The following is a 26493-nucleotide window of genomic DNA, read 5'->3' as shown; positions in this document are numbered from 1 at the left end:
GTCTCAAATTAAACCTTTTTTTAGTACCATGGGGATCAGGGTTGGAATTTTGAAACATAACTACTTGTTAAATTTGACGACTTCACACCTCCCTCACCTATTTTTACAGTTTGAAGGAAGAATATTTGACAATATTGTAAATTTTAACTGTATTTGACAGGGAAATTAATCCAATGATAGACAATTTGCCTATCAAACTCCATCCTTGATGGGAATCTTCAATGCACCATACAACTTGTCAGTGAGAACTAGTTTCATTTCTCAAATAATTCACCGTCTTCTCCATTTGACAACATCAAGAGAATTTCCACAAAAGGGCATTGGTCATTAAAAGAAGGGTGTTTCCCTCACATCAATAATTAGTTTCTCAACAATATGTCAATGCCACTAGGAGGTGGCATTCATCATTGACATACAATGACAAATAGTGCAAGATCATTTGATTATTAATTGGTTCCATCTAATGGTGTTTGATGAAAGATTCCTTCCATCGAGTGGACAATGACTCCTTCGCTTATATTCTTAAGAATCATTTTCCTTTAAACAAAAAACAACCAAATGCTTGTGTTCAAAGAAAACCTTGCAACAACTATGTGCATAGTTCAACATTTATGTCCAATTTTGATCTTCAAACTCTTTAACACATTTTTTTTGAAAAACCACTTGTTTAAATAAGCGTGAATTCATATTTAGGTAAAAGTAGATGTTCATAGAACTTACCAAGGTGTTATCTATGGGTATGAAATATTTAATGTTGAACATTTGGGAGAAACATTGGCCATTTTCACGCAAATTGGTTCCAATAAAATTAATTAAGCATTTGTTGAACCCTGACATTCAAGACTTCATTAAGAACTAATTTTTTCTTTGTACCACTTATCTATTAACTATAGGGAAGTCCTTGGATAAATAATCTCTTTCCACACATGTTGATGACCATTGTGCCTTTGAGAAAAAGCTTAGGGTTTCAAAAATCTAAGCTTGTAGATCTTTTAATGTTAGTCATATTCCATTAAATTTATAGATTATTCCATATGTTGGGCAATAATATTCTTCCTCTTTGACCCAAGAGGGTTTGAGCTCCATAACCAAGATTAAAGCAATCTTATCAATGTTAAAACACATGATAGATTGTTTTCTCAAGAAAAGGATTTTGAATTTGTCAAAGAAGTGGTTTATCTTGGGTTTGTGCTTTAGAAAGACGAGCTTTTAAGGTTAAAGAAATTTGAGACATACCTAGCTAGGGTTGGAAAGTTCCACTTAGGAGACCTTTAGATGAAAAGATAACTATTTTTTTAGGAGTTGATGCATAGCTACTTCTTACTAGATAGGGAGATTGGTAATGAGAGGGGTAGTAACACACACACCAAACACATAAGATGATCATATATGAATTTCAAAAAGGCAGAGGTAGTAGATCCAAATTGAGGGGATCACATAAGGGGTCAGAAGGACAACGACCATTATAATCATGATTGATTGGGTATGGCCATAATAACACTCAAAGAGCTTCATTGCGAACTTGTTTCCCAACTAGAATAACATTACCAACATTTTAAAAAGGTTTGGAATCTCAATAATGTCATAGAAAGTGCCAACAATAATCATTAGGTTTAATCAGGGGCATTTTGATTGACATGTACAATGTAAGTGATTTTACTATGCATTGCCTACTCAATTACATGAGATTGAATAAAATATTCAAACTTATTTCTATTATTTTTTTTTAATGTATGGTTGAATGGTGAGTAGAGACACTTAATATAAGTAGATTAAAGTTCAAATTTCATGAGAATCTTACTTACAATTCTTTAAATATAAAGATTCACACATTGTATTTGCATCTAAATGATATTAAATTAGAATCAACAATTTATCAAATTAATAAAGCATTTATAAATCATTTCTTGTTATATTATATTCCACCCACACACACATATATAAAAGAACGAGTATATATTGTCATTAAAAGTCTCTAGAATGCAGGCCAAAACCTGGTACATATTTGAGCCATGTTTCTTCTTTAGTCATCAAAAAGCTATACTAACATTTATTACATACTATACTTGTTCCAATTTCATCTATTCTAAACAAAATCTCTTTATAAAATTTCCAAAAAACGCCTAAGATTACTACATACTTGCAATACATATACTACTATTTTAGACTTTCAACCTAGCTACATGTTCCCTTTTGCTGAATTGACTTGAGATTCATTTTCATCCTTCTCAGGATGAGGCGGAGAAGCCTGGTCCATGCTGGTGCTCATGTAGGCATCGTATCCAACCTGCTCTTCCAAATTATACTGCCTATGCATCATGTCCTCTGGTGCGTTGATGCATTCCTCTGCCTCTAGACCGTTTGTTGCCAAAGTTCATCTATTTGAAGTGTCAACTTGTCTACTACCAACTAGAGCCTGTCCATTTTGGTTTCTAGTAGTCCCAGTTTTTGACTTGCTAATTCACTATGCACCCCCACATCTCTTCCAAAATCATTCTCATCAATCAAATTGACAAGTTTTATGTATAATCCAACCCACCCTCTGGTGGTCTTTAATGCCATTTGTAGCCACGAGATTATCGATGTTGGCCATGGAGATCTCCTTGCACAATTCACTTCCTGTGCTCTAAGGGTATATGCCACGGGTCTCATATTTTGGTTTTCCAGAATCATTGTTATGTTCCATATATCTTCCATTGCTCACTTTCCTCCATTTATGAATTGTAATTGCACCTTTAATGTTGCGATGATCCCCATAATGTAATCATATATTGAAATCCATTACCATCGTGCGAAGGACATTTTTTTATTATAGTGTGAGATTACAAAGGAGAGCACACACTTGTTTCCATGATCTCAGGTTGAACAATGCATATCTCAGTTGCCTTATATTCTTCCATCAGTTTATATGCCTGCCTCCACCTGTCCAATCTCTAACACTCCATGACGACCATGTTTCGTATGTAGATACTATTGCGTCCTTCAACGACAAGCATTGGCCTCCACTACACAAGGTAGTTAGGTACTAATGTCACCGGGGGGATAATTACTCTATTCCTTCATATTGAATGTTTTTGCCTCCAATTTCTAGGTTGTTCTATGCTTAATGCCTTAAAGCCATAATATTTGGGTTTTCCAATCATGGATCTCGTTTATTTACTTGTGTCTTGTCGTCCAATCTCAGTATGCCTTGTTCCAATAGAACTCATTGGTTAGCCAAGGAGTCCACCTCTGTATTGAGATTTTGCTTTATGTGAAATAACTCAATCTTCTCAAATTTTGTCAAAAGGAGCTTAATTATGTGCAAGATTGGGGTCAGACTTTGTGAGGGGTTGCCCTTTGCTTTGTTCACATGGTTTATTATGGTCATTGAGTCACCAAAAACCATGAAAAGACATATACATAAGGTAAATTCCAAGTCCAATTTTTGCCAGAACACTAGATATTTAGCCTGGTTGTTAGTTGACTCCCCTAAGTCCAAGGCGAATTTAGTCTCTCTAGCTTCATCGACGTGAAAGATAACCCCTCCCGCTCCTGCCGCCGCTTATATTCCACTTGTATTTTACTAGATCCAAATAAATAACTTTAAATGGTGCAAGTCCCAAGTAATTTACATGAAAAGATACACCCTTGCTATTTGAAATTCATTTCATTCATATCACATGAGTTTCAAAAAGATGAGTTTGAATGCATGTTTCAAGCAATTTCCAAGAAATACATGTTTTCACATTTAAGAAACTATTTCATTCCCACTATTCCCATTAATTTCAAATAAACAAGTTCAAATGCAAGTTCCTAACAAGTTTCATAAAATTCTACTCTTCTTTCTTGGAATCTCTTCCACCAATCTACCTATATAACTTGTGTTTTACAATGATGAACTCAATTACAAGTCCTAAACATTTAAGAAACTATTTCATTCCCACTATTCCCATCAATTTCAAATAAACAAGTTCAATTGCAAGTTCCTAACAATTTTCATAAAATATCTACTCTTTTTTCTTGGAAGCTCTTCCACCAATCTACCCATATAACTTGTGTTTTACAATAATAAACTCAATTACAAGTCCCAAACAATTTGCATAAAAACATATATACATGTGTATATATATAAAACACTAATTCCCAAAATAATATAGATTTAACCAAAATAAATATTATTTTTATTCCATAATATAATTTCCATATAAATAAATTTAAACAAAATCTCCAATAATTATAAAATTTATATATTTAAGCTTAGAATTTATTCAACTATATAATATAATTATTTCTATATCCTTTAAACTTGAAATTTATTCTACCATATAATAGGATCAATTTCTTAAATATGTAATTAGTCATTTTACCAATTTATACTTTCAATGTTATTTCTTTATTTATTATTAAAATTACTTTTTCCCTTACTAAAATTAATTTAATATTTTTTTTTGACCTATACTGTGGGCTTACATACACTTTCTTGATAATTTCCTCGTTAATTATTAAATCACCTTTTCTTATGCTTATGCCTTGCCCATGATAAAAGGGAAGAATAAGCGGCAATAGCATTTGCTTGGTTCAAGTATGAAAAATTGAAGAGGTTTTGTGCCATTTATTCTCTTCCGATAGCTTTTGGTGGGTCCACTTAACCCATTCATGACTTCAATTAGATACAGAACCGTCATACATTGATCCAGTTTACTGGTTTCCATTGCTTTTGAATTTGTTTTTACAGGGATGCCATTGATTTCTTAGCTTTACAGGAGCAGATTCTCTTCTTTCCGCTACTCCACCGACCTCTTGCAACCCATACCTTCTTTTCCACAAAAGAAATATTCCTTTCCCCCCTTTTGTCTTTCCATTAATTTATACATCTCTGTGTTATAGATTTCATAACCAAATCGCAATTTGTCAAATGTCTCTGCGCAATTTTATTGCAGATCTAAAAAATTTGAGAATTTGATTGAAGTTTGAATTCATTTATGTTTACCTAGGAAGTAAATGCTGATGATGACCTTCTCATTGGGTTTGCTTCTAAAGAATCTTCTTTTAAATGGATAAAACTGTTATGTGAATGGGGTCAACACTGATTGTGATTGTACTGGGTACTATCTTTCCATGGTTCCACCAAATCCCATTTGCCCTCATGCTCTGTTGAAAAACTCTTAGACACTTAACATGTGTCACCTATTTTCCACCTGGCAGGCTGAAGATTCATAGTTATACACATATTCATTCCCTCCATTACTCTCCATTGCTATCATTATTTGCCTTTTTTGGGCTGTTTATTCTCTCATTCTGAGTCAGCATTTAAGGAGCTTCCGTGCATGAAAGGTCTCCTTCCTTCACAGGGAAATCGAAGCGGTCAGAGATGGCATGAAGCAGTCTTCTTTTTGTCTTTTTTTAAGTGTGATCTCGATTGCAGGCCCCATTGGCAAAACCCACATCCAGAAACCTTAAATTTTTTGAAAAATGAAGCTTTTGTATGATAGGCCATGAAAGGACAATGGAAGCTACAGGGAGAATACCAGACGGGCTTGAGCTCTGGGAGTGTCAAGTAAGTTTTGAATAATGTTTTAGATCAGAAAGCATTGAGAAATGACAACCCGCTTCAAAGTTTCAGGCAAAATCGGGTGTTTCACGGGTTGTTGATTGGACATCAGCTAGTGGAAATCTGCCTCTATAGATCAGAATGGCTTGAGAAGGATAATGGGCATTCAAGAATCATGGTTTTGTAGCTTAATTTGATTTCCAACGGCTTTCTTGCTAGGTAATACCATTATAAGCTGAAGCTTTTGAATTTGCTCTGAAATTGGATAGAGAGCGTCTGGCATTTTTGTGTTTTGGCTGGAGGGTCTGCTAGTTTAGCGAAGATGGGTTGTTCTAACTCAAAGCTTGACAATGAGGAGGTAGTCTTATTCTGCAAGGAGAGGCGGCGGTTCATCAAACAAGCAGTGGAACACAGGTATGAGCTTGCATCAGCCCATGTAGCTTATATTCATGCGCTGAAAAATGTTGGTATTGCTCTTAGGCATATTGTAGAACAGGATGAGACGTTGATGGATTCATCAAATCCTACATCCCCTGGCACAACAATATTTACACCACCTGCAGCTACAACCCCTGAGTCTGGCGATTCCATGCCGAAGAAATCTCCATCCCCCACCACCGAGAGCCCTGTTGCTCCTGATTCCAGTTCCACCCCTGTGGTGAATTGCCTGAAATCAGGAACCACTCCTTCAGTCTTCTTCCAGGAGAGCCCTCCATCGCCCGAAAGTGTGAGAATAGGAACATATTCTCCTGCTAATCAATTTGGCATGGATGGCTTCTTTGGCACCCATATGCGGTCTATGCCAACATCTCCACCAATGGCCTCGTCATACAACAATCAAGATTTTCTTTCCCCACTACCCTCGCTTCCTCAAGATTCAACATGGGATTTCTTCAATCCATTTTCCTCGCTCTCGCTCGATAGTCTTTATACATACAATGGTCAGAGGAGATTGAGTCAAGTTTTCGATGAAGATGACATCAGGGAGATGAATCGGGTGAGGGAAGAAGAAGGGATCCCGGATTTGGAAGAGGAGGATCAGCAAAAGAGCAAGAATAAAGGTGAGAGAAATGAAATTCAGGTCGAAGAAAAGCTTGCTAAAACTGCAAATGTGGCTTCCGTGGAATCCTCTCAAGAGCAACCTGTTGATTATAAGTCTGCTGTGGAATCTATTTCTGATGCCCTTACTCAAGCTCCAAATGAACCATCTGTAGAATCAGTGGCCGAGGCCAGTGCTCAAACTGTAGCCGAGGAAATCCCTTCTAAAAGTGCACAGGAGGGAGGAGTGGAGGAAGTTAAGGAGAAACCTGCCGTCGAAGAGGAGGTGAAAGATAAAGAAATCATTTTAGAGAAGGCGAATATTTCTCCCGTTGTGACCAATAGGCCAGTAAATATGTTGCAGGTCATTAAGAATATTGAAGAGCAGTTTATAAGGGCTTATGAGGCTGGAAAAGATGTTTCTGCATTGCTCGAAGCAAGCAAAGTGCACCCTACTTCAGGCCTCGGTGATATCAAAGGTATGACAATTTGCTTTGGCTTGTAGATTGGTATATCTTATCTCATTTTAAATCATGAAACTACCTGCCAATTACCGAGGATTATCTCCAAATCATGCAAGTTATGAATCAATGCTTTGATGGAAAAAATGCATCAACCATACTACAAGGAAAGTTCATATTAGATGTTTATCGAAATGAATGAAAATTCAGTGCCAGCGTAGAGAGAATGCGAAACCATTTCTATTATTTCAGGCACTAGAATCTATGGTTAGGGCCCATATTGTGTTGTATAAAGTGGAACCTTTAATACATCCCTGTTTTGGAAGGTACACCGCTTTTATTTGAGGTAGCGTTGAAGCAATCAATACTAAAAGTTATTTAGTTATTTGTTCCGCAAAGTTAAGCAGCGTAACATCCTGTCTGTAATCATAATGATAGACATAAACATCTGATTGTCAATGCAGAACATTCCGCCAAGGTCCTAAATTCAATCGCTCTGTTTCGTTCTTCGTCATCAAGGTCTTCATCATTCCGGACAAATCCTACTTCTTCAAGTTCAATAGACAACTTGGATGACAGTAGCAGCGATTTTGCTGAGGACTGCATCATGATTTCTGGCAGCCATGCATCAACTTTAGATAGAATATATGCATGGGAGAAAAAGCTTTATGATGAAGTCAAGGTATTTTTATTCTAACATCTTTTTCTTTTGAATTCCTTGTGATACTACCTTTTAGAAGTTCAAACCTGCTATGTGATGACTGGCATTCTACAGTTACAAAAAATATTATTGTTTATGTTTAAATGCATATTCAATTTCACATAGTTTGCCTTATAAAATCCTACATTCATATTGGTCTTTAAAAGTTTAGACTCTAGAGTCATAATTTTGAGATCTTAAAAGAGTGTTCCTTCAAGCTTTGTGCAGTAGGGCCAAAGATGAATTTATTGTTAATTGTCTTGCATATTTATCTCTTTAACTCTAACTGAATTTTCATCCATTCTGTCTACATTTCTGTGAAGGCCCATGCAAGATGATTTTAGTCAATAGTTGCAGCATTAGTTTGCCTCCTACACAAAAGCCATAATATGCATTTGGGACTGTGGAATATTTTTTTTTTAAAACACAAGCATGTGAGAGTGTTGGTTCCTATCCCTTGCCTTTCATGAACATCTTTGTCAGAGTAAGACATTAGTCTTTTCATTCTCCTTATTCTTGCATGGCAATTTTGAAACTTATTCATAATCATCCCACCTTATTTTTTATATTGGGCGTTCGGTGCTTTTCTTCCCCATAAATTTCATAATGAGAATTTTCCATGAGGATTAGAATGCAAACGTCCAATTTGCATTTTGTCTATGCCTTAAGGCAACCAAATGCAATTATTTATTGTGCTCCTTCCCCATTTCCCCTCATCCCTCCTCTACCCATCTTGCATTTTGTCTATGCCTTAAGGCAACCAAATGCAATTATTTATTGTGCCCCTTCCCCATTTCCCCTCATCCCTCCTCTACCCATCCCTCAAACTTGTTGAAAAGCTTACATTCATGGATGTTTTTCCAATTTGGTAGGTGAACATACATATTGTTTCCCCTCATCCCTCCTCTACCCATCCCTCAAACTTGTTGAAAAGCCTACATTCATGGATGTTTTGCTAATTTGGTAGTTGAACATGCCTATGGCTATTTTAACTTGTGGTAAGTTAGAGCTGCATCACCGGACAGGCTCGTAGATAGCCATTTAAGGTGGCAGATCAGAAGTATGAGTCCCCTATATTTCTCTATCTATTATAATGTATGCTAGGTACCTAGCTCTGCAGTTTTACATTGCTCTTGTCTGACAAATCTGTCATTCCTTTCTCAGAGGGCATGGTTGGATCACTGACAGTGTCATGATTAGTCATGACTTGGATGTGATGTGTCTTTTAGTGTTTCAGTTATTGCACACAAAGATTTTTATAGGTGCAGTAAAATGAAAGATTTATTTTGACCAAATTTTGCTGCATATGTGCATAGATATGACATAGAAGTATACAGTCTATAGCAAAACTGGTTGTACACACATTATCCATATTCCAGATAATCAATTTTGACAATAGCCACAAAGGCCCAGTCTACAAAATTTAAACTGGAAAGCAGCAAATACTAAATAGTTACTAGGGTTTGTTGCTTTGGGGATAGATCACACAAGTGGGTGCAACGGTTTGAGAAGTTAGTTGTGTGAGTCTATGAGTGCAGTACTATATTAATTAAAACTTCCTGGTTATAAAAATACTTTGGAAAAATAGCTGATACTTTCAATCGATGCACCAGTTGATTATACTCTGGTTTTCCCTGTGGAGTGTCTTGGGTTCAGCTTGGGTGCACAAAGGTTTCTCTCCATTCTCTATGATAGTTTTATGTTGTGATCAAAGCCATAAAGGATGGAACAAGAACTGGAACCAGCTGAGGGTCAGATTGGGAGGGGGCCAAATATGCTCATGTATATAACATGTAAAGGTAAATATAGCAAAATGGCAATGAATGCAATACATATATGAAAAAAATACATAAACATTGAGGCCTTAAATGGTCTTTACTGTCCAAAATACATCATGCTACAACAAATAAGTACATGCTATCAATGCCATTCTCTATACTGGGATCCTTATCATCAGTAGCATCCTCTGTTTCAGTCCTCCAGGCACATCAGTGCTAGTGTGTGCTGCTACTTGTGGATCCATGTCCATATGCCATGTTGTTGCTCAAGTTAACACGCTCCAAATTTGATGAAATTGGCTATTTTACCGCCTAAATGCATAACAACTTTAGGGACTATTTTGAGACGTTTGCAGTTTTTAATGGCGGCAGCGAGGGCACTTCACTTTGGTGTCTATTCCAGGCAGGGAACAGATTATTATTACAGTGGTTCGTGGGAGACTTTTCCCTGGAGGCATTTATTTCGGATTTTGATGCATGTTCCTTCATTGATGACATTTTTGAGGCATTTCTCTTAATTTGGGCTTATTTTGCACTTCCTAAAGGGAAATTACATATTTGGAGACATGGCACATCACTTGATGGGGTTTGGCATTATGTACAAGCAAAACAAAATTAACACCCTTCATGCAAGGGACATTTTACATTTTTCATCCAGGTACCTTACAAGCATGGTCAAAGTTCCTTCCTGAAGGAGATGCCCATCACTATAAGAGCTGTTTGGAGGAATTTATGGCATTGTAAAAGAATATATGCACCCAAGTGGCAAGATGAAGAATTTTCCATTAAGGTCTTCTAACCTCATTTTATGCAAAAGAAGGCATGGTCAAATGTAAAAATGCCTTAGTTGAGGAGCACCTTAGCTAAAAGGAGGGCACATGGCAGTGATTTATGTTTTTAAGGATGAATGGCAGCTTACCTTGAAGAACACTCCTATTGTGAATTTCATTGCTTTTTTGGGACATTCTTGAGGAGCTTTATAAGGAGAAGAGGACATGTGACATGCAAATCCTATTGACATGGTCAAGAAGCATATTTAAAGGCAGCACTCATGAAAAAGACATGTGGCAACAAAATTTAACATCATCATGTGCATTCTTCACCTTAGATAAGGAGCTGTACTTCTTTTTGAGGAGATCCTTTGAATCGTTTTGTGTATGTTGTATTTCTTCTTGGAGAAAAAAGTGGCTCTAGAAAGCCCTTAATATTATTTAGTGTAAAAGTGGTTGAGCTCAATTCTATAAGAGGAGAAATCTCACTTGCAAGGGCATGGATGGATTACTTTGGGATCCCCTACAAGCTTAGTGAAAGATTTATTGGGAGGAATAAGTTCAGGATCAAGTACATATGTGAGCTTTTTCATCTATCTCTTCATTTTTCATAGATGACTAGGTTTTATGCAAGGGTTTCCATTGTTTTGCTGCTATAATGATCTTTGCAGAAGGATGGTTGTACTCCAAAGAGAAGAGATTAGGGTGGAAGCTGTAACCCTCCCTAATCCTTGATGCAAACATAGGGGAATTCATGCTGTAATTTCAGATACGGTGTGGCACATTATGGCCCTCTTGATTTGTGATGGAATCCGATTCAGAGATATGATGTACTGTTGGGCTTTACATTCAATGGAAGGCTATCTTATCTTGTCTACTTCTTTGGTTTCATGTTATGGTTGAAACTTCATTCGTTAAAGGTTGCACATTATTATTGGAGAAACTTCAAATTGTGACAGTGCATTTTGAATAAGGGCTCACACTTGCTCTTACATAACTTTAAATTTTGAAGTAATTATGGCACATCAATAACATCTTCTTCATAATATTTGAACCTTTTGTTCATAGATTTTGATTCCATTACCCAATTGATATGCATTGGTCTTGGCCCACCATCCCATTTATCTCCAAAGTTTATCTTACACCTTTTCTAGGGATTTTCCCTTGTGCCAGAGGAGAGGGTCTAAAGTGAAAGGAAGAGTTACTGTGGTGACAACAGGTAACCTTCCCTAGTGCTTTTAGGTGTCACTTGGTTTCAGGACTTAAATGTTTTTGAGTGCACGTCTTGGAGGTAACAGGCTAATCCAAATATTAAAATGAAGCAAAATTCTTAACATGCCTAATAATCAGTTGTTTTGGCTTGACTGAAGGGTACATTTTTACTAAGGTTATGACACATGAGTTCACCAGACCACCACCAACATTGGGGTACATAGATGGCTTGGTGCTCTTAATTAAAATTTAAATGACATTCCCATATCCTCATACATGTTAGAATCCAGTCTTCATTGGGGTACATAGATGGCTTAGTGCTATTGATTAAATAATATTCCCATACTCTCATACATGTTAGAGTCCAGTCCTCAAATGTGGCAATCTTGGCAACTTGGAAATGTTGAAATTTTGAAAATTGTTTAAGTCTGCAGAATTCTGAATGGGATATTGAATTCTACTTTGTTCATATGAATTCCATTGAGGTTGGAACCACTATCAAAACTGGAGCTCTAAATGGTAATGTTAAAAATTTATGTAAAAGAATAGAATGGGAAAATGTCAACTTTTTACCAGATATGGCTTTGATATTTTCTTTTTCCTTTTATTTTACATTTTCTTTTCCAGATGTGGTGTACTGTTTGGTCCATCGAAGGGGACCACATCAGGATCCACTTCAGGATGGAACTGAGCTGAACTGGCATACCAGTCTGGTTCATAGGCTGGTTTGAGGCTGTCCGGCTGTGGGTCAGTCTGCACCAGCAGCTTCCAGTTCATTCCACTGGTTTTGATGACTTCGATTGTAATATGCTAGCTCTAATCCAAAACAATATCACCCTGCAAAAATATTGTCTTTTGAGGAATTATTTGATGCTAAACATTTGGTGGGGTCTCTCCATATGGTCTTTCAATTTTTTTTAGTCTTCCTAAGTTTTTTGTTCTCTTTTTGATTTTTAGCTGGTGAAGCTTGGGGCTTACACACATGTAAATCCATGATTATTAGGCACCCACGTTTTCCCCATAACTTGGGCAATCCACCTCTTTATGTGAACCTATAACCTCCTTTCATAGTGTTCTCTCTTCTTTCATCCAAAGCCAAAATTGCTTCTGGCTTGTGATGAGGCCTGCTCCTAAGGGTCCAGGTTGCACCCTTGGAATAGCCTATTGTCTACAAATTTTCTCAAGAAACATATAGGATGCTTAATAGTGACCTGGTTGCCAAAGAATGCTGGGTACTTAATATTATATGAGCTTTAGGGTGCTTTTACACAACTGTGGAGTAAAATCGGTTCTGAAAGATATTGCAAGGTTGTGACTATAGAAGAGAGAAAAGGCTGTAGATCCTAATCTGAATAATAAAATAGAATAAAGAGAAGGATTAGTACCATATCTCTTTTACTAAAGTTTTAGGGATGTCTCAGCACTCTTCTTATAATCTCATGTATAATTTAATATCTTCCTAGCAATGAAGGTATCATAGGGTTCACCGAACTTGAACCTTGAGGTTCGAAATTTGGCAAACCTCAAAAAGATAAACTTTGCCTGGTTCAATTCAGGTTTGCTCTGTTCAGTTCGAACCTAATCATTGTTGAACGCGAACCATGTGACATAGGTGGTTAGTGCATACTGTCTTAGAGTTTGAAAGTATAGGAGGTAAATTTTAGTATCTTTCTGGTGGTGAAGGTGTAATTGGATAAAGTTAGATCATAATGATTGAAGATCATAAATGTAAATTATGCTTAGACACTGGATATATGATTCTGAACTGCTTTTTGTGAAATTTATTTTGCAGGCTGGGGAACGTTTAAGAATAACTTATGACAAGAAGTGTGCACTACTGAGACATCAGGATGCCAAAGGAGAAGACCATCAACTTGTTGACAAAACAAGGGCTGCGATAAAAAGTTTACATACGGGGATTAAGGTTTCAATTCAGGCAATTGATTCTGTATCGAAGAGAATCCATAAGTTGAGGGATGAGGAATTGCAACCGCAACTTGTGGAACTAATACAAGGGTATGCCTTTACTTTTTAATTTACTATATAGTATCAAACAACATACATTTCCTTGCTTTTTATTCCCAGAGTTTCCAATGATAATGTAATTTCAAGGAAGGAATGGTAAACTAAGAACTTGAATTTTTAATATAAGAATACTACATTAAAAAATCCATTCAATGAAATTGTCCCATTGAAATGCTTCCAATAAATTTTAAGATACGGGTTCATGAAAAGGAAAATGTTCTAAATTACAATACAATAATATCAGAGAGCAAGAATTTCATTAAATATTTTGATTAGAAAGTTGCATGTCCTTCACTGGACCATAGAAACTGAACATATATGTTCGAAATAGAATAATATCAGATAGCAAGAATTTCATGAAATGTTTTGATTGGAAAGTTGAATGTCCTTCACTGGACCATAGAAACTGAACATATATTACGATGTAATTACTAATATGCATTTAATTGATTTCAAACCACTAAAGAAGACTTGAAACTGATTAATATTTATAAGCTGAACTTTAACATCTGAGATTGAATGCCAATTTTTTGTAGTGAAGATGGAAATTCCACCTTTATAACACTGAGAGCTATTTATTCGAGTGAGGAGTTGCTAATAAATGGATCAATCTGAAAATTTGTTGAAGTTGGAGGTGCTTTCTGAGATGGTCCAAAAGAACTGTGATTCACACAAGGATTCAAAGCGAAATTAGAGAAAACCATTGCATGGCATGAGCGACAGCAAAATGAACTGGTCCACCTTTTTGAAAGTATCTCCAACAACTCCTCTCAACAACTGAATCTACAGCAAAACTGGGCCTATAACCAGAATACATGCTTTGTGATTTCTTTGATCTTTTAAGGTTAACTGTATCTATGGGTTTTTGCTGGTTTCCCAAACCTGCCATCTGGTACTAGTTTGTTTTAACTGAAATAGCAGACAATCTTTAATAAGGTTATCCTCAAAATACCTTGTCCTTTCATGCACGATCTAGTGTGCTGTATGCATGCATCTGCTTAATGCCCCTCACACACGTTTCTTTATGTACACAAGAAATTGTTTCTTTTTAGATAGCCTTTTCAATGTCAAATCAGTGTATGGTATTGATTATGCCCTTGCAATGTTCGAGGTTTTTATTATTTTTCTTCTCCCAAGGAGCATTATATTTTAAAGGAACAAAATGGTCTAAAGACTAAAGTGATTACTGAAGATGATCTACATGGTTATCCAGCGCCATTTTAGACGAACATTGCAAAAGCTCATATGGGGTTTAGGCTATTTTTAGTCTGTAAACTTCTAAAAAAACGTTTCCATAAACCCTCTTCCTAGTTTGTTTCTTGGGTAAAGCTTCTTTAATCCTTAGGCAATCCATGGGACAATTCCTGTACTATGTGCTGTCCTTTAGCAAGGCTGGAGTGAAGCAGTCAAGTTCACCATGTTTCCTATACAATATCTCCCAAAGGGGTCTTCCAGACTTGTCTGTGAAGATGTCTAAATTCTCTGGATACTCTCATCCTCTATAGGATAGGCTTTGTTACTTATCTCTTCTTTCTGTATTCATTTTCATACATTTATCAGAAGTTCAGTAATTGACAGTCTTATCAAATCACCGGGGACAGTGAAATGGACTTCAAAATGTTTCTGTTCAAGTCAAGAAGATTTAAAGCAATGTGTTTGTGCATTGTGTCTCTAGATATGTAGAAGCATACCTTGAGAATGTTTCCCTTTACTTTGTCATTGAAGGAAGATTTTCATTTGTGCCGGCTTCATGAATCTTTTATGTAAAAGATTTTGGCATTGTTTAATTGCAGTTTTAGCTATTTTTGGCCTGCTGATCACTTCTGGCTTACAAAGTGCTTTTGGCCTTTGTTGCCGAAAGATATGGAAGTTTCTGTTAAATTATATACTTTTTATAGTTTGTGTATTTGAAAATGAATGCTATTTCCCTCACATGTCATTCAATTCATTCCTGGGGATTCTATCCCAGAGATGCTTTCCCACACCACATTTCATGCGTTTCTACAATATCTGTAGCTGTTCTAAACCTTAAACCCTTTATAAGCCTGCCGTTGGATGCCTAATAAGCACCATATGAACTATATTGTCCCTCCTTGATTAAGAGCAAGAGCTTTAATTGTCTGTGGCTTTTTATTTTACTTACCATTTTTATGATTTAGATTTTCCAGCGTTCCTTCTCGTTCTGTCTGTTTCAAGGTCACAGGATCCAGTACACATTTGGACACTACCAAATAGAGAGTCAACTTAGCAACCTGGCGAAATTCAGCTGTCACTAATTTGTTATATCAAAAGCACATATGATATTCATAAGGGCCAAGGTATGCAAAGTCAATTCGGCAAACGTAGGTCCAAAAAAGTCATATGCAATCGACCTTGAGGCTTGATCAAGCCTAGTCACACTCATTGAGTATTGGTGAGTTTGACGAAACCTGCCAAACTTGCCCCTCTGAGTGAAACTCTGCTCATTTTGGTCTTGAGTTCACTCAAGTTGAGCGAGCCGTGTTACTATGGTCCGCATGACAGTTTGCCTTGTTTAGTTTCCTGCATACCTTTCCCTTTCTGCCTATTGTCAATCACCTCTGCCTATTTGTATGAAACAGGGCTACTGGCCCATTTTGTAAATTTACTTCAGATTGCTGCCTGAACTTTTACATGTATTATATTTCTGCTGAAGAAAACTTCACAGGATACCCCCTTTTTCCCTGGAATATTCAGATGGAGAGCTGCTCAACTGCCAGCTCCAATTGTGGCTGGTAACCGGAAAGGACTTGACTGTATTTGAACCTGTGAATCCCTATTGTCTTTCTGTCGGCAGCATGCCTTGGACAGATGATTGAATCGATTGCCCCAACCACTGGGGCTTATTTACATATGTTATCTATATTGTTTTTGTTTAGTAATCTACTGATCTCCTTTTGACCTTTTTCATTAACTCATTTTTGTAGATTCTTTAAATGCTAATCTTTGTTGTTTACCTATTTTCTTATAAATTGGAATCTTCGTTGGTCTTTACATGTGAAATTTGTAACTAGTTTTTACAGACTTTTTATTGATATGTATAGTTAATCTCTAGTTTCTAACTTTCTTGGTACTCTCACCCTCAATTGGATATGATTTGTTACTTAGATTTTCTTTTTGTATTCATTTTCATACATTTCTGTGGCAGAAGTTTAGTAAACAGTTTTACTAACACAGACTTTAAAATGTTTCTGTTTCATTCAACAAGATTGAAAGCAATGCTATTGTGCATTGGGTCTCTACTCTCTAGTTATGAAGAAGCATAGCTTGAGAATGTTTCCCTTTAGTTTGTCATTGAAGGAATATTTTCATTCATGTATCTTTTATGTAAAGGATTCTGGCCTTGATTAATTTCAGTTTTAACTATTTTTGGCCTGCTGATTACTTCTGGCTTACAAAGTGTTTTTGGCATTTATCGCAGAAATATATGAAAGTTTCTGTTAAATTATATACATTTTATAGTTTGTGTATTTGAAAATGAATGATATTTCCCCTCACATGTCATTCAATTCATTCCGGGGGATTCTATCCCAGATGTGCTTTCCCACACCACATTTCATGCATTTCTACAATATCTGTGGCTGTTCTAAACCTTAAACCCTTTTTTAGCCTGCCAGTGAATGCTTAATAAGCACCATATGAACTAGGTTCTCCCTCCTTGATTAAGAGCAAGAGCTTTCATTGTCAGTGGCCTTTTATTTTAGTTAAACCATTTTTATGATTTAGATTTTTCACCTTTCCTTCTCGATCTGTCTGTTTCAAGATCACAGGATTCAACACACAACTTGACACTCCCAAAATCGACAGTCAACTTAGCAACTTGGCAAAATTCAGCTGGCATTAATTCGCTGTATCAAAAGTGCGTACGATATTCATAAAGGCCATGACATGCAAAATAATTTGGCTAATGTAGCTTAAAAAAAGTTGTATGCAATAGACCTTGATCAAGCCTAGTCACAGTCATTAAGTATTGGTGAGTTTGACCAAACCTGACCAGTCTTGTCCTTCTGAGTAGAACTCCGCTTATTTTGGGGCTGACTCGAGTTCACTCAAGTTTAGTGAGCCCTGTTACTATGGTCTGTATGACAATTTGCTTTGGCAAGTTTCCTGCTTACCTTTCGCTTTCTGTCTATTGTCAAACACCTCTGCTTATTGGCACATTCGTAAGAAACATGGTTACTGGCTCATTTTGTAAATTTACTTCAGGCTGCTCCCTGAAGGTTTTACATGTATTATATTTTTTCTGAAGGAAACTTTGCAGGATACCCCCTTCTTCCCTGGAATATTCAGATGGAGAGCCGCTCAACTGCCAGCTACAATAATGGCTGGTAAACCGAAAGGACTTGACTGTATTTGAACCTGTGACCCTATGGCCTCTCTGTCGGCTGCATGCCTTGGATGGATGGTTCAACTGATTGAACCAATCTTGGGGCTTATTTACAGATACTATCGATATAGTTTTTGTTCTGTAATCTACTAATCTCTTTTTGACCTTTTTCATCAACTCATTCTGTGGATTTTTTTAAATGCTAATCTTTGTTGTTTGCGTATTTTCTTATAAATTGGAATCTTTGTGAAATTTGTAACTAGTTTTTACAGACTTTTTATTGATATGCATAGTTAACTAGCTTTTACAGACTTTTTATTGATATGTATAGTTGATCTCTAGTTTCTAACTTTTTATCAATTGCTTGCTTTTGCAGGTGGATGCAAATGTGGCAAGTCATGTTAGATTGTCATCAGATTCAGTATCGGTTAAGCAGCTCTATTTCAGGTGGGGTTCCTAGTGTTTCAAATCGACAGGCCACTATTGAGCTAGAACACGAGCTTCATGGTTGGCATACAAGCTTCAGTAATTGGATCAATTCCCAGAAGTCTTATGTTGAAGCCCTTAATGGATGGCTTTCAAAATGCATTATTCCGGAGACTGGACCCTCCTCGAAGGGAAGGATACCATTCTCCCCACGTAGAGTAGGTGCTCCTCTTGTCTTCAGCACTTGCCGTGATTGGTGTCGTGCATTTGAGCAAATATGCGACAAGGCAGTTGTTGCTGCAATCAGAAATTTCGCACTAGATGTCCGTGCACTTTGGGAACAACAGGATGAGGAGCAGCGCCAAAAGAGAAGGGCTGAATACGTCGCCAAAGATCTTGATAGAAGGGTTGTCACTCTACAGAGAGTAGAGAGTAGAAGGCAAGATAGAGATGGAATGGGACCAACCGATACTGGAATTGCAGAGCGGAAAATGTCAATAGACTCATTTAGAAAGCGAGTAGAGGAGGAGAAGGCAAGGCATCAGAAGGTTTTGAAGGAAACTCAAAATGCTACCTTAAATGTTTTGCAGACCGGATTGACGCTTACATTTGAGGCCTTAACAGCGTTTGCTACTGCCTCTTTGAAAACATATAAAGAGCTTCATGAGAGCAGTCAGAAGGCTAAGATATGACATACTTAGGAGACTTTAAGGGTGAAACAGTGTTTATTCTGTCCCGCTTTTGTGATTTCTTGCGGTGGAACTTTTGAGACAAGAATTGATCATGTAGCATACCTATTTTATTAATGATTACTCGGTGCATTGGTGGATCTGCTGGAACTTCATGGCAGGCATATTAATGCCTCGAGTTGTACAGTATTCAGAAATTAAATAACCTATCTTGTAGGACAAAGGTGAAGCGAGAATATACTGGAAAGATGTAAGAATTGACACACTATATTATGCCTTTTTGCGGCATATGGAATTTGATCAGACTGGATATTGAATGGACATCATTTGAATATATGGTACATAAGAGCCTGCTCATTATGTGGTGAGCCAGGAAATGATCTAAACTATGAAGTTGCTCTGGAGTGTGTCTGCATGGTGCAGCCTGTAAGTCTGAGTTTATGCAAAAGTATGTGGGCTTTGAATCCCAAGACATCTCTCCTAGCTATCCAACATTACATATTGATATCAGTGGGTTCTTCTCTGGAGTCGGGTATCCCCATTTTGGAATGTGAACATATTCGTCCCAGTTCCGACAGAGAAGTTTTGGTGGGACTCCCCTGTTTCTGGAGAAGTAAAAATCCGTACTGTGCATCTTATTGTAGAATGCAGTAATTTTGTTCCTATCGATAATGCTCGTGGCTTATACAGTCAATTATGTGGAGCGCTATCATTCCTGGCTTGTTATGGATGCAATAAAGACCTATTTCTTTCCATATGTTCTAATTATGCTAGTATTTTCTATGTATAGAAGACTCTGATTTGGCATTACTCAAGATTGTTTTGTAGATGTGTATTATACCTGCACTTACTCTTCTCATGGTCTTCCGATGTCCATGCTCTATTCTTTTCTTCTTTCGCTTTGTTAGTCTGTATTTGAGTACAAGGTAAGCCTTGGGAGCCTTGGGCAAAGTTCAGAGTAAAATCCATTAACCGGGCCTTATCTCTCGTTGATATAAATTCTGTACAGCCCAAAAACAATAACACTCCAGAGAATTCGATCTTTCTCATATTAGGATGGGTTTAAACTGTTACATATAACAAATATAATAGGTTCAGAGTTAAAAATAGTTAAAATTTCTCGCTATTTATGTATCATATTTTATTTATGTATCATATTTTTAAAAATATTTCCTTAGATTTGAATATTTTTTGCGAGTTAAAATGGTAGTGACAACATATGGTGTAATAACAATAATTTTCCTTTTCAAAGGAAGGCGAGTTTTATTTATTAAAAACAATATTACATTACATTGTCAACTACTGTCATCTACTCTTAATCATTTAAAAAACAACATTACATTATTATATTTTTAAACCATTAAAAAGTACAAAAATACATTTAAGCTTGAGCGAACAAATAAATATGCATACATATTATAGATCATTAGGCTCTTTCTTTAACTTAAAAAGAAAGATATCCATTACATAAGTTAAAAGATATCCATTACATCTTTCAATAGTAGGATCTAAAAATTGCACAATATCATAAACTTAAGCGTATGAGTTATATCAGTCCCATCTACTCTTAATCATTTAAAAAACAACATTACATTATTATATTTTTAAACCATTAAAAAGTACAAAAATACATTTAAGCTTGAGCGAACAAATAAATATGCATACATATTATAGATCATTAGGCTCTTTCTTTAACTTAAAAAGATATCCATTACATAAGTTAAAAGATATCCATTACATCCATTACATCTTTCATATCCATTACATAAGTTAAAAGATATCCATTACATCCATTACATCTTTCAATAGTAGGATCTAAAAATTGCACAATATCATAAACTTAAGCTTATGAGTTATATCAGTCCCTGCCTAAAAGAAAATACAAACTGTCCATTCATTTTAAAAGACAAAATTGCATTATTCGAAATATCAAAGTTGGGAATCTACCACTATAACATATCCATGAACTATATTAACCAAAAAATACATCATTGTTCAAAGCGTTTTGTCTATTCAAAGATTAGAGTTTGAAGTCTGTCAAACGTTACATCATTGTACAAAGCTTTATAAAACAAAAATGCACCATTGCAAAGATTTAAAAATGCACCATTGCAAAGATTAGATTTTGAAGTCTATCAAATGTTACATCGTTGTTAAAAGCTTTATAAAACAAAAATGCATCATTGCAAAGATTAGAGTTTGAAGTCTGTCAAATGTTACATCATTGTTCAAAGCTTTATAAAACAAAAATGCACCATTGCAAAGATTAGAGTTTGAAGTCTGTCAAATGTTTGTAGAAATTTTATAACTAAGAGAAATCATTTCTATATCTATCTTGAAAAATGGAAAAAGTACTTTGCTCTTAATGTCTTATTTGAAAGGCCATCAACTCTCTTATTCTTGTACCTTTAAATATATGACACAAAGAAAGGTGTGAGATTTGTTCTTAGATATTTTGAAAAGTGGTTGCAAAGTAAATTTTTTGAATAATGTTCCATTTTATAACTAATTTTTTTGAATAATGTTCTTTTTTGTAATTATTAAATAACCAGTGAAGTAAAATTTTCGAATAATGTTCCATTTTATTACTAATTTTTTTGAATAATGCTCTTTTCATAATTATTAAATAACGAGTGAAAAATCTTCAATTTTTTGGAAGTATATGACTTCATATTCTTGACCTAATTGTAGGGTTAACTTGAAAATCATCAATTCACACTAATTGTTAGCTTTTTTTTTTTTGAAGAGAGACACATGATTGGTTTGGAATCTTCTTTTAAATGATGCTCTGAATAATAACATTAAATCTAAATTGATTTTCCTCATTACTTATCTAACTATACAAAATAGCTATTACAACCTTGTACTATGTGAAATTGTAGACCATTATTTCACAAAGTAAGAAATAATTATGATGGGAGAAGCGTTTTGTTTAGGTTGATGTCAATGTTTTGATCCTCAATCAAGGATCATCTTCAAGAGTAATTTAAGCTCAAAGAATGTTGATAGTTCATGCTTACATTGACAATGATGCAACCCTAATTTCGTGCATAGTTCATCATAAGTCATCTACTCATTATGACAAGTATATGAGGAAGCTCGAAGAGTTTGAAGTAAAGGTTTCCATGTTTCACTTAGCTTACTACTTTCATCCCTATTTAAATTTTCTATGGTTAGCTCAATTCCTATTTTCAGTTATTTTCCTTTTGGTATAATTATTGATCTTGGCAATGATTTGTGTGTTTTCCAAAAAAATGTGGTGATTAGTATGGTGTGAGTGTTATGCCAAAACTGATTTCAGATGTCTGTTATGCTTTAGATCATCACTATGCTCTAAAGTCTCACATCAAATGATCTACCAATTCTCTTGATATAGGCTTTCCCACAAGAGCAAGGTATGTGGTAAACACCTTTGCATGAACTAGAATTGATAGGATACTTTGCCTCATCTAACATTCTCTTCATGGAGTTTAGAGGAGTGAAAGTGACTATGATGTTATTCTTTTGAAGAATGTGTGCCAATTTATCAATTGTCCCTTTAATGTATGGTAGCATGATTTTTGTCCTATTTTCTTCATCAACTACTCCTTGTTTTAGGTGGTGTTTCCATGCTCTTCTAATAACCTTGTTGATTTTGTTTATCATCATAACCATTCCTTTTGAAGAAAATTTCTAGGTGTCCTAGCTCAGGTTAAATGCTTTTTATTAGATATCTTCATAGCTCTATTCACCAATGTGTTGATTACACCAATTTTTTATACTAGGAAATGATGTGAAACAGAATGTGTGTGTTTGTGTGTATGCTTAAGCTCTAGACTTGGTGAGCTAGAGAACCATCTTCTTTTCTAGAAATCAAAACATCTATAAAGGGTACTCCCTTCAAATTTTATATTTCCATTGTGAACTTAATGCTAGTGTTTTGGTTATTTAGATGCTCTAGGGATCTATCTAGGTTTTGGTATCATCAACATATCATTTCACTTTTTAGGTTTGAGTGGAAAAAACTTGATGATCTATTTTTCAAAATTACCCATATATAGATTGGCTATAATCAGTGATGGCAAAGAACCACCTTCAATTTGTTCATAGAAAACCCCTTGGACTATGAAGTAAGTAGATTTAAGCTATACTTTTACTAGGGTCATTGTCACTTCATCATATTATTGAAAACCCTTATGGCTTTATCTATATGAATTTTTGCGAATAATGAAACCACATAAAATCTAACCAAAAGATCATCTTCCTCAATTATTTCTTTTTTCATTTTTTCAACCCAAAATATTGAGTATTTATGAAGGAGTCTATATTTCTCACAAAATATTTGTGTTTTTTAGAAAGGAACTTAGCCAATGGATTAGATAGGTTTCTCATCCAATAATATTAACAATGAGTCTAAGAGGAGTATTCTTCTTATGGATCTTAGCTAAGCCATAGATTCGTGGACTTATAGGATTCTTACGTATGAATTTCTTTTTAATATCATTATCCAAAGTCCATTTTTCTATGACACGAATCAACTCCTTCATCATTCTTTTACTTGGATCAATATCCAATTTTTTATAACTTCCACTTTCCATCAAGTGTTCAAGCATTTCTTGTTGCGCCCAAAGGCACATTTTACAAGCTAGTATGAGGGCGATGTGTGACTCGGTCTGTGCTCAATCTGGTGTTGACACGTGTCCCTCTCAAAATAAAAATAAAATATTCTCTAAATATAAAAGAAATGTTGACTATAATAAAAAAAATGAATATTCATCGTTTAGTTAGTTTTAATTAGAAGCATTATAAAACATCAATAGTCCCAACATCACTATGGTCACTTGTTTGTTGTTGATATTACAACCAAATGTGGTAAAATATTTCAATCACTCGTTCATAAATAGAATATTTCATGTCCACATGACTTAATCTTCATATCAACTTCAAAAAGAGAGAGAGAGTAATTAGAAAAAAAAAATAGTGTAAGATGTTTAAACCTTGTATTTTTTAAAAATATTTCAACACATGATTTAAATAAACTATTTGAAGATCTATGTTAACTAATTTATGTTGATATCAATTTTATATATATCTATATATAGGAAAAAATATTAAAAGAAAATATTATAATGTTGTGTATAGTAAAATATTTAATGTCCAAAGAAAAAAGTGATTGAAATATAAAAAAAAAAAAGAAAATCAAATATTTCTTAATAAGAATAATAAGACAGAGATGTGTAATTCATTCAATTCTTAATGTAAAATTATTATGCGACGAAGCACAGGCAATGCCAGAGATGGTATGAATGTTTCTAATGTCAACTCCTACTTTCTTTAAAGGAAAAATTGCAGAATCAAACTATTGAGAAAAAAAAAAGGCAACTCGAACCATCAAAATAATCTAAGGCTGGAACAAGAAGAAATGTACTTGCAAAAGAGATTCAGAAATAAAAGGAGGCAATTACTCTAGCTGACTATTGATTAACTACTGAGAATGTGTTTTCTTTAGCAAAGACACCTTAGCAGTCCTCAACAGATGGGCCCTTCAAACCTGCTTATGTAAAGATGTCCTTCTCGCAAGAATCGATCTTGCACTAGTGCAGGAACAACGATTTATGCAGAAGGTGTAAAATGATGTTTTACTAAAAGTGCCTTTCTTCGTGCAAGGGTTTGAAGTTTCTCAAGTCCAAAGCACTCGGATCTAGTACCAAGAAACTGGTTCTTGTACCTGATCATAGCTTCTTACATTTTAACTTTTAATTCTTGAAACCAATGCTTAATTACTGCAAGTGTTATGAAACCAAATTGCATATCAAAAAGATGAATGTCTGCAGAAATAAAGAAACAATCTTTTTAATTTATCCTGTTATGAAATGTTAATGAAAGTAAGAAAGCTGTTAGAAGTAAACTAAAGAGGCTTACTGCATCACACTATCTAGCACTGGTGCGGGAACAATTCTTCTGCTCGAACCAGGTGGGCAAAACCAAACCAAACATGCAGAAAGTGAATAGCACACCAACATGCACTAATGCAGGTAATTTCTCCTGCTCGAACCAGGCGGGGAAAACAAAACCAAACGTGCAAAAATTGAATAGCACACCAACGTGCACTGGTGCAGGTAATTTCTCTTGCTCGAACCAGGCGGGGAAAACCAAACCAAACGTGCAAAAAGTGAATAGCACACCAACGTGCACTGGTGCAGGTAATTTCTCCTACTCGAACCAGGCGGGGAAAACCAATTCAAAATCAGATGCAGAAAAGGAAATTTAACTACTTCACACTGCAGATCTGCTTTCACTCAGACAGAAATTCAAATGTTGTAAATTAAATCACACTTGGTAGTTCAAAAACATAAATTACAAGAATAGAAAAGAGGGAGAACGTGTTGGGTTGGCTGGGCCCTAGCCAACCAACGCGTTTCCCTTTCAAATGGAAATGCTACTCAGTACTGTATCAATTCATCAGCTGTTAAACATAAAAATAAGATTCATGAAACATAAGGCGGAGCTCCCTTTCTTATTAAATCATCAAGGCAAATACATGCATGATTACATATCCAGCCCAGATTTGGGCAATAACAAAAGACAGGCCTGTTACCGCCTTCCTGGTTCTATCTCTGTTCTATACAACTCTATCAACCATTAAGAATTTCGTCCTATTTACATTTCTCCTTATATAGATCCTTGGCCGAAGGCCAAAAGGATCGTTTAACTCGTTACATAGCTGATTGCAGAATAAGCTTTCGTTACAACAAATTACATAACTGATTGCAAAATAAGCTTTCGACCTTCAAAATTAGGCATTTTAATAGAACAAGTCGTGGCTATCTCCAGCTGTTTGTTCCTCCTAAGTCCGATCTCAGCTACTCCAGATTTCCTTGCTGTCATAATTGGGACTCGGTTGCCTTCAGATATGTTCTATTGTTCGTGGCTAAGGTGGTGCAAAATTAGGCAGCAATCAAAGAGATCTGGATTTGCTGCCAAGATTCGCAGCGCTGGCACTAGTGCGAGATCTGATCTGCACTAAAATCAGCGGTCAAGGTGAGAATTTAACTATTAAATAACATAGGAGGTAATGATAAGTTACAAAAGTAATTATAAGCAAGAAATCATGTAATAAATAGTTAATAAATGCTAAGTTAAGTTAGAAAATGTAAAATATGAAGTTAATGCAAAATGTGTCATCGTTCTTGCACTAGTGCAAGATGAGGGCGCATAAGATAGGTAAAACAGGGGTAAATGGTTATGATTTGGGAGGGGAAAAATGGTAAAAAAGGATGCAAATTAGGGGACTAACATTCGGCAGAGCTGCTAGTTTTGGCGGTGCTAACTAGAGTCTCCTCTAGATTTAGCAAGGTTTCCTAGGAAAAAATTGAATGAAGCATATCTTACTCAATTTTCGACCAATTTTGGAAAATGAATAGTCAATTTTGGATGATTTCGACCTTATGAATTCATTGGTATAGGTTTTAGAGGCAAGAGAATACTTATACAGATGATTTTTCCACAGGGAAGTTCAGGGAAGCTGAAGGCCACC

General features: G+C 35.6%; 1 protein-coding gene across 1 annotated transcript; it reads left to right on the top strand.

Moving 5' to 3' along the window:
- The first annotated feature begins 4924 nt into the window (after positions 1 to 4924).
- LOC149178142 (protein ALTERED PHOSPHATE STARVATION RESPONSE 1-like) lies at positions 4925 to 20121 on the top strand. The gene is made up of 4 exons (XM_089420278.1): positions 4925 to 7050; positions 7497 to 7714; positions 13285 to 13508; positions 18239 to 20121. The coding sequence occupies exons 1-4, from the start codon at positions 5856 to 5858 to the stop codon at positions 18978 to 18980; spliced, it is 2379 nt and encodes a 792-aa protein (XP_089276404.1). The 5' UTR covers positions 4925 to 5855; the 3' UTR covers positions 18981 to 20121.
- Positions 20122 to 26493: the final 6372 nt, after the last annotated feature.

The sequence above is a fragment of the Pinus tabuliformis genome, chromosome 4_1 (genome assembly GCF_031772625.1).
Source record: "Pinus tabuliformis cultivar Carrire ecotype Pingquan chromosome 4_1, CPIR1, whole genome shotgun sequence".
NCBI lineage: Eukaryota > Viridiplantae > Streptophyta > Pinopsida > Pinales > Pinaceae > Pinus > Pinus tabuliformis.
This window is presented reverse-complemented; position numbering and strand designations above follow the sequence as displayed.